Source organism: Carcharodon carcharias, unplaced genomic scaffold (assembly GCF_017639515.1).
Source record: "Carcharodon carcharias isolate sCarCar2 unplaced genomic scaffold, sCarCar2.pri scaffold_1091_ctg1, whole genome shotgun sequence".
In the NCBI taxonomy this organism is placed as follows: domain Eukaryota; kingdom Metazoa; phylum Chordata; class Chondrichthyes; order Lamniformes; family Lamnidae; genus Carcharodon; species Carcharodon carcharias.
In genome coordinates this window covers 21,208-32,661 of record NW_024470956.1, presented here as the reverse complement: position 1 = coordinate 32,661, position 11,454 = coordinate 21,208, and the positions used below count along the sequence as shown (strand labels likewise).

General features: G+C 59.1%; 1 protein-coding gene across 1 annotated transcript in view; it reads right to left on the bottom strand.

Annotated features, from left to right (window-relative positions):
- Positions 1-486: 486 nt before the first annotated feature.
- LOC121275148 (GRIP1-associated protein 1-like) overlaps positions 487-11,454 on the bottom strand; it is a gene marked incomplete at its 3' end in the record, with an annotated part of 31,711 nt that continues 20,743 nt past the window's right edge. Inside the window, exons 7-8 of the mRNA XM_041182567.1 lie at positions 2,750-2,845; positions 487-714 (exon numbers count right to left, since the gene is read on the bottom strand). Coding sequence (XP_041038501.1) covers positions 487-714; positions 2,750-2,845 — 324 coding nt within the window. The remainder of the gene's footprint in view (positions 715-2,749; positions 2,846-11,454) is intronic.

Here is an 11,454-nt window from a genome sequence, read left to right as displayed (position 1 = left end):
CCTCCCCCATCACCCCTCCCCATCACCCCTCCCCATCGCCCCTCCCCATCACCCCTCCCCTCCCCATCACCCCTCCCCATCACCCCTCCCCATCACCCCTCCCCTCCCCATCGCCCCTCCCCATCACCCCTCCCCATCACCCCTCCCCATCGCCCCTCCCCATCACCCCTCCCCTCCCCATCACCCCTCCCCATCACCCCTCCCCATCACCCCTCCCCATCACCCCTCCCCATCACCCCTCCCCATCACCTCTCCCCCTCCCCATCACCCCTCTCTCCCTCCTCCTCCTCCCCCTCCTGGCGCCCCTCTCCCTCTCCCTCCCCCTCCCGGCACCCCTCTCCCTCTCCCTCTCCCTCCCCCTCCTGGCGCCCCTCTCCCTCTCCCTCCCCCTCCTGGCGCCCCTCTCCCTCTCCCTCCCCCTCCCGGCACCCCTCTCCCTCTCCCTCCCCCTCCCAGCACCCCTCTCCCCCCTCCCCGTCCAGACACCCCCCTCCTCCTCACCCTCTCGTCCCTCAGCTGTCCCCTCAGCTCCTCCTCTGCTCTGTTCTTCTCCTCGTGAAGCTCTCGAAGCTCCTTCTCGTACTTGGCACGAATTCCCAGCACCTCCTTCTCGTGCTGCAGCTTCACATTGCTGACCTCCTCCTTATGTCGCGTCTTCTCCTGCTGAGTCTCAATAGCCATCTCATCCAGCATGGCCTTCCTCTTATCAGCCGACTGAGAGAAGGCAAACAGGGGGAGAGAGAGAGAGCGAGAGAGAGTGAGCGCGCGAGCGTGTCAGAGAGAGAGAGTGAGCATGCGAGTGTGACAGAGAGTGAGCGTGCGAGCGTGTCAGAGAGAGTGAGCGTGTCAGAGAGTGAGCGCGCGAGCGTGTCAGAGAGAGTGAGCGTGCGAGCGTGACAGAGAGTGAGCGTGCGAGCGTGTCAGAGTGAGCGTGCGAGCGTGTCAGAGTGAGCGTGCGAGCGTGTCAGAGTGAGCGTGCGAGCGTGTCAGAGTGAGCGTGCGAGCGTGTCAGAGTGAGCGTGCGAGCGTGTCAGAGTGAGCGTGCGAGCGTGTCAGAGTGAGCGAGCATGCGAGTGTGACAGAGAGTGAGCGTGCGAGCATGTCAGAGAGAGAGAGTGAGCATGCGAGTGTGACAGAGAGTGAGCGTGCGAGCGTGTCAGAAAGTGAGCATGCGAGTGTGACAGAGAGTGAGCGTGCGAGCGTGTCAGAGAGAGAGCGTGAGCATGCGAGTGTGACAGAGAGTGAGCGTGCGAGCGTGTCAGAGAGAGTGAGCATGCGAGTGTGACAGAGAGTGAGCGTGCGAGCGTGTCAGAGAGAGTGAGCATGCGAGTGTGACAGAGAGTGAGCGTGCGAGCGTGTCAGAGAGAGTGAGCATGCGAGTGTGACAGAGTGTGAGCGTGCGAGCGTGTCAGAGTGAGCGTGCGAGCGTGTCAGAGTGAGCGTGCGAGCGTGTCAGAGTGAGCGTGCGAGCGAGTCAGAGTGAGCGTGCGAGCGTGTCAGAGAGAGAGTGAGCATGCGAGTGTGAGAGAGTGAGCGTGCAAGCATGACAGAGAGTGAGCGTGCGAGCGTGTCAGAGAGTGAGCGTGCGAGCGTGTCAGAGAGTGAGCGTGCGAGCGTGTCAGAGAGTGAGCGTGCGAGCGTGTCAGAGAGTGAGCGTGCGAGCGTGTCAGAGAGTGAGCGTGCGAGCGTGTCAGAGAGTGAGCGTGCGAGCGTGTCAGAGTGAGCGTGCGAGCGTGTCAGAGTGAGCGTGCGAGCGTGTCAGGGAGTGAGCGTGCGAGCGTGTCAGGGAGTGAGCGTGCGAGCGTGTCAGAGAGTGAGCGTGCGAGCGTGTCAGAGAGAGTAAGCATGCGAGTGTGACAGAGAGTGAGCGTGCGAGCGTGTCAGAGAGTGAGCGTGCGAGCGTGTCAGAGAGAGTAAGCATGCGAGTGTGACAGAGAGTGAGCGTGCGAGCGTGTCAGAGAGAGAGAGTGAGCGCGCGAGCGTGTCAGAGAGAGTGAGCGCGCGAGCGTGTCAGAGAGAGCGAGCGCGCGAGCGTGTCAGAGAGAGCGCGCGAGCGTGTCAGAGAGAGCGCGCGAGCGTGTCAGAGAGAGCGCGCGACCGTGTCAGAGAGAGCGCGCGACCGTGTCAGAGAGAAAGAGCGAGCATGCGAGTGTGACAAAGAACGAGCGTGCGAGCGTGTCAGAGCGCACTGGCGAGCGTGTCAGAGCGCGCTGGCGAGCGTGTCAGAGCGCGCTGGCGAGCGTGTCAGAGAGCGCTGGCGAGCGTGTCAGAGAGCGCTGGCGAGCGTGTCTGAGAGCGCTGGCGAGCGTGTCAGGGCGCGCTGGCGAGCGCGTCAGGGCGCGCTGGCGAGCGCGTCAGGGCGCGCTGGCGAGCGCGTCAGAGCGTACTGGCGAGCGCGTCAGGGAACACTGGCGAGCGTGTCAGAGAACGCTGGCGAGCGTGTCAGAGCGCGCTGGCGAGCGTGTCAGAGCGCGCTGGCGAGCGTGTCAGAGAGCGCTGGCGAGCGTGTCAGAGCGCACTAGCGAGCGTGTCAGAGCGCACTGGCGAGCGTGTCAGAGCGCACTGGCGAGCGTGTCAGAGCGCACTGGCGAGCGTGTCAGAGCGCACTGGCGAGCGTGTCAGAGCGCACTGGCGAGCGTGTCAGGGAACACTGGCGAGCGTGTCAGGGAACACTGGCGAGCGTGTCAGAGAACACTGGCGAGCGTGTCAGAGGACACTGGCGACACAGTGACCGGCCCCAACTGCCTACCTTCCGGGCTTCCTCCAATTCCTTCTGGAGCAGGTCTTTGTCTTGTTCCAGTTGCTGCGACTGCTCCAGCAGTAGGCCATTGGACTGACTCACCCCCTACACAGCACACAAGAGGTTACTGACAGGCACCTCCACAGGTATCGCTGCCCCCTCCCTGGGCACTCCACCCACTCCCACTACACCCTCCCCACCCTCACGCAGCTCAACCCACATCCCTCTCGACACAGCCCCCGCACCTGGACAACCCCTCCCCACCCATTCCCGGGCACTAACCAGAGACAGCCATCTCTGTAACCTCCTCCAGCACCTACACCCCTCCCTATCTCTGTAACCTCCTCCAGCCCCCTACACCCCTCCCTATCTCTGTAACCTCCTCCAGCACCTACACCCCTCCCTTTCTCTGTAACGTCCTCCAGCCCCGACAACCCTCCCTATCTCTGTAACCTCCTCTAGCCCCTACAACCCTCCCTATCTCTGTAACCTCCTCTAGCCCCTACAACCCTCCCTATCTCTGTAACCTCCTACAGCCCCTACAACCCTCCCTATCTCTGCAACCTCCTCCAGCCCGTACAACCATCCCTATCTCTGTAACCTCCTCAAGCCCCTACAACCCTCCCTATCTCTGTAACCTCCTCCAGCTCCTACACCCCTCCCTATCTCTGTAACCTCCACCACTCCCTACAACCCTCCCTATCTCTGTAACCTCCTCCAGCCCCTACAACCCTCCCTATCTCTGTAACCTCCTCCAGCCCCTACAACCTTCCCTATCACTGTAACCTCCTCCAGTCCCTACACCACTCCCTATCTCTGTAACCTCCTCCAGCCCCTACACCCCTCCCTATCTCTGTATCCTCCTCCAGCCCCGACAACCCTTCATATCTCTGTCACCTCCTCCAAGCCCCGACACCCCTCCCTACCTCTGTAACCACCTCCAGCCCCTGCAACCCTCCCTATCTCTGTGACCTCCTCCAGCCCCTACACCCCTCCCTATCTCTGTAACCTCCTCCAGCCCACACACCCCTCCCTATCTCTGTAACCTCCACCACTCCCTAAAACCCTCCCTATCTCTGTAACCTCCTCCAGTCCCTACAACCCTCCCTATCTCTGTAACCTCCTCCAGCCCCTACACCACTCCCTATCTCTGTAACCTCCTCCAGCCCCTACAACCCTCCCTATCTCTGTATCCTCCTCCAGCCCATACAACCCTCCCTATCTCTGTCACCTCCTCCAGCCCCTACTCCCCTCCCTATCTCTGTAACCTCCTCCAGCCACTACACCCCTCCCTATCTCTGTAACCTCCTCCAGCCCCTACACCCCTCCCTATCTCTGTAACCTCCTCCAGCCCCCTACAACCCTCCCTATCTCTGTAACCTCCTCTAGCCCCTACAACCCTCCCTATCTCTGTAACCTCCTCCAGCTCCTACACCCCTCCCTATCTCTGTAACCTCCACCACTCCCTACAACCCTCCCTATCTCTGTAACCTCCTCTAGCCCCTACAACCTTCCCTATCTCTGTAACCTCCTCCAGTCCCTACACCACTCCCTATCTCTGTAACCTCCTCCAGCCCCTACACCCCTCCCTATCTCTGTATCCTCCTCCAGCCCCTACAACCCTCCATATCTCTGTCACCTCCTCCAAGCCCCGACATCCCTCCCTACCTCTGTAACCACCTCCAGCCCCTGCAACCCTCCCTATCTCTGTGACCTCCTCCAGCCCCTACACTCCTCCCTATCTCTCTAACCTCCTCCAGCCCCTACAACCCTCCCTATCTCTGTAACCTCCTCTAGCCCCTACAACCCTCCCTATCTCTGTAACCTCCTCCAGCTCCTACACCCCTCCCTATCTCTGTAACCTCCACCACTCCCTACAACCCTCCCTATCTCTGTAACCTCCTCTAGCCCCTACAACCTTCCCTATCTCTGTAACCTCCTCCAGTCCCTACACCACTCCCTATCTCTGTAACCTCCTCCAGCCCCTACACCCCTCCCTATCTCTGTATCCTCCTCCAGCCCCTACAACCCTCCATATCTCTGTCACCTCCTCCAAGCCCCGACACCCCTCCCTACCTCTGTAACCACCTCCAGCCCCTTCAACCCTCCCTATCTCTGTGACCTCCTCCAGCCCCTACACTCCTCCCTATCTCTGTAACCTCCTCCAGCCCATACACCCCTCCCTATCTCTGTAACCTCCACCACTCCCTACAACCCTATCTCTGTAACCTCCTCCAGTCCCAACCCTCCCTATCTCTGTAACCTCCTCCAGTCCCTACACCACTCCCTATCTCTGTAACCTCCTCCAGCCCCTACACCCCTCCCTATCTCTGTATCCTCCTCCAGCCCCTACACCCCTCCCTATCTCTGTCACCTCCTCCAGCCCCTACTCCCCTCCCTATCTCTGTAACCTCCTCCAGCCACTACACCCCTCCCTATCTCTGTAACCTCCTCCAGCCCCTACACCCCTCCCTATCTCTGTAACCTCCTCCAGCCCCCTACAACTCTCCCTATCTCTGTAACCTCCTCCTGCCCCCGACACCCCTCCCTATCTCTGTAACCTTCTCCAGCCCCTACAACCCTCCCTACCTGTAACCTCCTCCAGCCCCTACACCCCTCCCTATCTCTGTAACCTCCTCCAGCCCCTACAACCCTCCCTATCTCTGTAACCTCCTCCAGCCCCTACAACCCTCCCTATCTCTGTAACCTCCTCCAGCCCCTACAACCCTCCCTATCTCTGTAACCTCCTCCAGTCCCTACAACCCTCCCTATCTCTGTAACCTCCTCCAGCCCCTACAACCCTCCCTATCTGTAACCTCCTCCAGCCCCTACACCCCTCCCTATCTCTGTAACCTCCTCCAGCCCCTACAACCCTCCCTAACTCTGTAACCTCCTCCAGCCCCTACAACCCTCCCTATCTCTGTAACCTCCTCCAGCCCCTACAAACCTCCCTATCTCTGTAACCTCCTCCAGCCCCTACACCCCTCCCTATCTCTGTAACCTCCTCCAGCCCCTACAACCCTCCCTATCTCTGTAACCTCCTCCAGCCCCTACAACCCTCCCTATCTCTGTAACCTCCTCCAGCCCCTACAACCCTCCCTACCTGTAACCTCCTCCAGCCCCTACACCCCTCCCTATCTCTGTAACCTCCTCCAGCCCCTACAACCCTCCCTATCTCTGTAACCTCCTCCAGCCCCTACAACCCTCCCTATCTCTGTAACCTCCTCCAGTCCCTACAACCCTCCCTATCTCTGTAACCTCCTCCAGCCCCTACAACCCTCCCTACCTGTAACCTCCTCCAGCCCCTACACCCCTCCCTATCTCTGTAACCTCCTCCAGCCCCTACAACCCTCCCTATCTCTGTAACCTCCTCCAGCCCCTACAACCCTCCCTATCTCTGTAAACTCCTCCAGCCCCTACAACCCTCCCTATCTCTGTAACCTCCTCCAGCCCCTACAACCCTCCCTATCTCGGTAACCTCCTCCAACCCCTACAACCCTCCCTATCTCTGTAACCTCCTCCAGCCCCTACAAACCTCCCTATCTCTGTAACCTCCTCCAGCCCCTACACCCCTCCCTATCTCTGTAACCTCCTCCAGTCCCTACAACCCTCCCTATCTCTGTAACCTCCTCCAGCCCCTACACCCCTCCCTATCTCTGTAACCTCCTCCAGCCCCTACACCCCTCCCTATCTCTCTAACCTCCTCCAGCCCCTATACCCCTCCCTATCTCTGTAACCTCCTCCAGCCCCTACAACCCTCCCTATCTCTGTAACCTCCTCCAGCACCTACACCCCTCCCTATCTGTAACCTCCTCCAGCCCCTACACCCCTCCCTATCTCTGTAACCTCCTCCAGCACCTACACCCCTCCCTATCTGTAACCTCCTCCAGCCCCTACACCCCTCCCTATCTCTGTACCCTCCTCTAGCCCCTACAACCCTCCCTATCTCTGTAACCTCCTCCAGCCCCTACAACCCTCCCTATCTCTGTAACCTCCTCCAGCCCCTACAACCCTCCCTATCTCTGTAACCTCCTCCAGCCCCTACAACCCTCCCTATCTCTGTAACCTCCTACAACCCTCCGAGATCTCTGCGCTCCTCCAATTCCAGCCTTTGACTACCCCCAATTCCCATCGCTCCACCATTGGTGGCCGTGCCTTCAGCTGCCTGGGGGGGGGCCCTGAGCTCTGGAATTCCCTCCCACTCTCTTCCTTTAAGATGCTCCTTAAAAACCGACCTTTATGACTGAGTTTTTTTTTGTCACGTCGTATGGCTCGGGGTCAAATTCTGTTTGATAAGGGCTGTGAAACATCTTGGGAACAGTAGTGAGATGTGCTATATAAAGCCAAGATGATGTGGACTCCCACACACAGAGAGAACGAGAAAGGGAAGGAGAGACAGAGACAGAGCAGGCACAAGCATGCAATGGAGGAGCGAGAGCGAGGGAGAGGCAAGGAGCGAGAGCGAGGGAGAGGCAAGGAGCGAGGGCGAGGGAGAGGCAAGGAGCGAGGGCGAGGGAGAGGCAAGGAGCGAGGGCGAGGGAGAGGCAAGGAGCGAGGGCGAGGGAGAGGCAAGGAGCGAGGGAGAGAGAGAGAGAGAGAAGAGAGAGAAAGAAAGAAAGGGGAGGGAAAGAAAAAGGTAGAAAAATGTGGTCCTTGTCAGAGAACACGGAATTAGACCCAGGGGCTGGGGGCGGTCCCGAAAGAGGATATTTTCACTCGGAGATTTAAAACAGTCTTGCTTCACGGGCCAAGTAGAGAGAGAGCAAGATACACACACTCTCTGAAAGCACCATCCAGCTGTCCCTGGGTTAGAGAGAGAGAGAGGAAATCAGCCAGGGTTCCTGCTCCTAATCACTGTCCAGTGATCCCTGGGTTAGAGAGAGAGGGGAAATCAGCCAAGGTTCCTGTTCCTGATCACTGTCCAGTGATCCCTGGGTTAGAGAGAGAGAGGAGATCAGCCAGAGTTCCTGCTCCTGATCACTGTCCAGTGATCCCTGGGTTAGAGAGAGAGGGGAAATCAGCCAGGGTTCCTGCTCCTGATCACTGTCCAGTGATCCCTGGGTTAGAGATAGAGAGAGAGAGGGGAAATCAGCCAGGGTTCCTGCTCCTGATCACTGTCCAATGATCCCTGGGTTAGAGAGAGAGGGGAAATCAGCCAGGGTTCCTGCTCCTGATCACTGTCCAGTGATCCCTGGGATAGAAAGAGAGAGAGAGAGAGGGGAAATCAGCCAGGGTTCCTGCTCCTGATCACTGTCCAGTGATCGCTGGGTTAGAGAGAGAGAGAGGGGAAATCAGCCAGTGTTCCTGCTCCTGATCACTGTCCAGTGATCGCTGGGTTAGAGAGAGAGAGAGGGGAAATCAGCCAGGGTTCCTGCTCCTGATCACTCTCCAGTGATCCCTGGGTTAGAGAGAGAGATAGAGGGGAAATCAGCCAGGGTTCCTGCTCCTGATCACTGTCCAGTGATTCCTGGGTTAGAGAGAGAGAGAGAGAGAGAGGGGAAATCAGCCAGTGTTCCTGCTCCTGATCACTGTCCAGTGATTCCTGGGTTAGAGAGAGAGAGAGAGAGGGGAAATCAGCCAGGGTTCCTGCTCCTGATCCCAGTCCAGTGACCCCTGGGTTAGAGAGAGAGAGGGGAAATCAGCCAGGGTTCCTGCTCCTGATCACTGTCCAGTGATTCCTGGGTTAGAGAGAGAGAGAGAGAGGGGAAATCAGCCAGGGTTCCTGCTCCTGATCACTGTCCAGTGATTCCTGGGTTAGAGAGAGAGAGAGAGAGGAGATCAGCCAGAGTTCCTGCTCCTGATCACTGTCCAGTGATCCCTGGGTTAGAGAGAGAGGGGAAATCAGCCAGGGTTCCTGCTCCTGATCACTGTCCAGTGATCCCTGGGTTAGAGATAGAGAGAGAGAGGGGAAATCAGCCAGGGTTCCTGCTCCTGATCACTGTCCAGTGATCCCTGGGTTAGAGAGAGAGGGGAAATCAGCCAGCGTTCCTGCTCCTGATCACTCTCCAGTGATCCCTGGGTTAGAGAGAGAGATAGAGGGGAAATCAGCCAGGGTTCCTGCTCCTGATCACTGTCCAGTGATTCCTGGGTTAGAGAGAGAGAGAGAGAGAGGGGAAATCAGCCAGTGTTCCTGCTCCTGATCACTGTCCAGTGATCCCTGGGTTAGGGAGAGAGAGGGGAAATCAGCCAGGGTTCCTGCTCCTGATCCCAGTCCAGTGACTAGCTGCTGTCGAGAGTTATGTGTGGTGGAGTCTCGGTGTGCGTGTGTGAACTCCCGCGTGCACACTGTGTCCAGTCCCGTGCTGGGCAGGGCCAGGCAGGATCGTCACAGGCCAAGAACCCGGCCTGGGTGTTTCCTCCAGAGTGCGAGAGCCTCTCGCCACCCCTAACTCCCCCCCCACCCCCCCCCGGGAAAGGCACGCTTTCGCGTAGCTGCCATAGTGTTGGGGTAAGCAGCAGAGTGAGCGATAGAGTGCAGGGGGCAATAGGGCTTTGCCCCGTCAGCTTCGGAGCTCAGGAGTCTGGGCGCAGTGAGCAGAGAGGGTGCCGGCCCCGTGAAACATTTAACCCCCGCCGACTGAAATATTCCTAAGAGCGGGAGGCAGGAACCCTCCCAACTGCGGGGACCGGGACCCTCCCTAATAATGTTCCAAACTGACCCCACAGAAGATTAATCGTCAGCAGCGATTCGTCCGTCCCCTGCGGTGATCAGCTTCCTGAACCCCGGGGGAGTTTCCCTGACAGTGAGCAGGAACGGGGGAGGGGCTCGCCAGGCTAGGGCAGAGGGATGACCGCTGCCACTGGGTGCCCTCGGGGCTGGGTGAAAGGGGGGCAGGCCGGGTTCCGCCCCCCGCCCCACCACTACCCCACCCCGGGATCAAACTGGGCATCAGTCGGGGGCATCGGGGGTCAGAGGTGGCGGGTTCGAGCCCCCCACCAACCCTCCCCCCCCCCCAACTCCCGCGGTGTCCTGGGGCCCATATTTACCCCTCAAACCAGAAAGGGATGACGATCTGGGTCACGCCCACGTGGCTGCTTGGTGGGATCTTGCTGTGCACAAAAGGAGCTGCTGAGTTTCCTGCAGCGTCACAGGGAGCACGCTTCAGAAGGCGGCTCACCGTAGCGAGGTGTGCTGGGCCATCGGCCTGTTCCGCTGCCGGGAAGCCATTCACACTAACTGCTCCGAGCCCAGTGTTTCTGGCCCCCACCAGCCCCCTCCCACCACCACCGCCCTCCCCACCCCTTATCCTTCTATTCCCTTCTCCAGCCTCCCCCACCCCCCATCCCCCACCCCTCCCCCCGCACCTCAAATACATCGACACTGCTCACCTCTGTCTGTAAATTAGTTAACCCGTCTACAAATGAAGCCACCAAGGAATTGAGGAGAAATCCTGTCTCTCCGGGCACCCGCTTAGGAGCACAGTGGAAAAGGTAGGAGCAGGAAGAGGCCGTTCTGCTCCTCAAGCATGGATTTTTAAAAAATTCACCCATGGGAGGTGGGTGTCGCTGGCCGGGCCCAGCGGTTTATTGCCCATCCCTAATTGCCCCCCTTGAGAAGGTGGGGGGGGGGTGAGCCGCCTTCTTGAGCCGCTGCAGTCCCCGTGTGGTGTAGGTACACCCACCGCGCTGTTAGGGAGGGAGTTCCAGGATTGTGTCCCGTGTGGTGTAGGTACACCCACCGTGCTGTTAGGGAGGGAGTTCCAGGATTGTGTCCCCGTGTGGTGTAGGTACACCCACCGCGCTGTTAGGGAGGGAGTTCCAGGATTGTGTCCGTGTGGTGTAGGTACACCCACCGTGCTGTTAGGGAGGGAGTTCCAGGATTGTGACCGTGTGGTGTAGGTACACCCACCGCGTTGTTAGGGAGGGAGTTCCAGGATTGTGTCCCCGTGTGGTGTAGGTACACCCACCGCGCTGTTAGGGAGGGAGTTCCAGGATTGTGTCCGTGTGGTGTAGGTACACCCACCGCGCTGTTAGGGAGGGAGTTCCAGGATTGTGTCTGTGTGGTGTAGGTACACCCACCGTGCTGTTAGGGAGGGAGTTCCAGGATTGTGTCCCGTGTGGTGTAGGTACACCCACCGTGCTGTTAGGGAGGGAGTTCCAGGATTGTGTCCCCGTGTGGTGTAGGTACACCCACCGTGCTGTTAGGGAGGGAGTTCCAGGATTGTGTCCCCGTGTGGTGTAGGTACACCCACCGTGCTGTTAGGGAGGGAGTTCCAGGATTGTGTCCGTGTGGTGTAGGTACACCCACCGTGCTGTTAGGGAGGGAGTTCCAGGATTGTGTCCGTGTGGTGTAGGTACACCCACCGCGCTGTTAGGGAGGAAGTTCCAGGATTGTGTCCCCGTGTGGTGTAGGTACACCCACCACGCTGTTAGGGAGGGAGTTCCAGGATTGTGTCCGTGTGGTGTAGGTACACCCACCGTGCTGTTAGGGAGGGAGTTCCAGGATTTTGACCCAGCGACAGTGAAGGAACGGCCGATATATTTCCAAGTCGGGATGGTGAGGGGCTCGGAGGGGAACTTGCAGGTGGTGGTGTTCCCATGTGTCTGCTGCCCTTGTCCTTCTAGGTGGTAGAGGTCGTGAGTTTGGGCGGCGCTGTCGAAGGAGCCTTGGCGAGTTGCTGCAGTGCATCTTGTAGATGGTACACACACACTGCTGCCCCTGTGCGTCGGTGGTGGAGGGAGTGAATGTTTGTGGATGGGGTGCCGATCAAGTG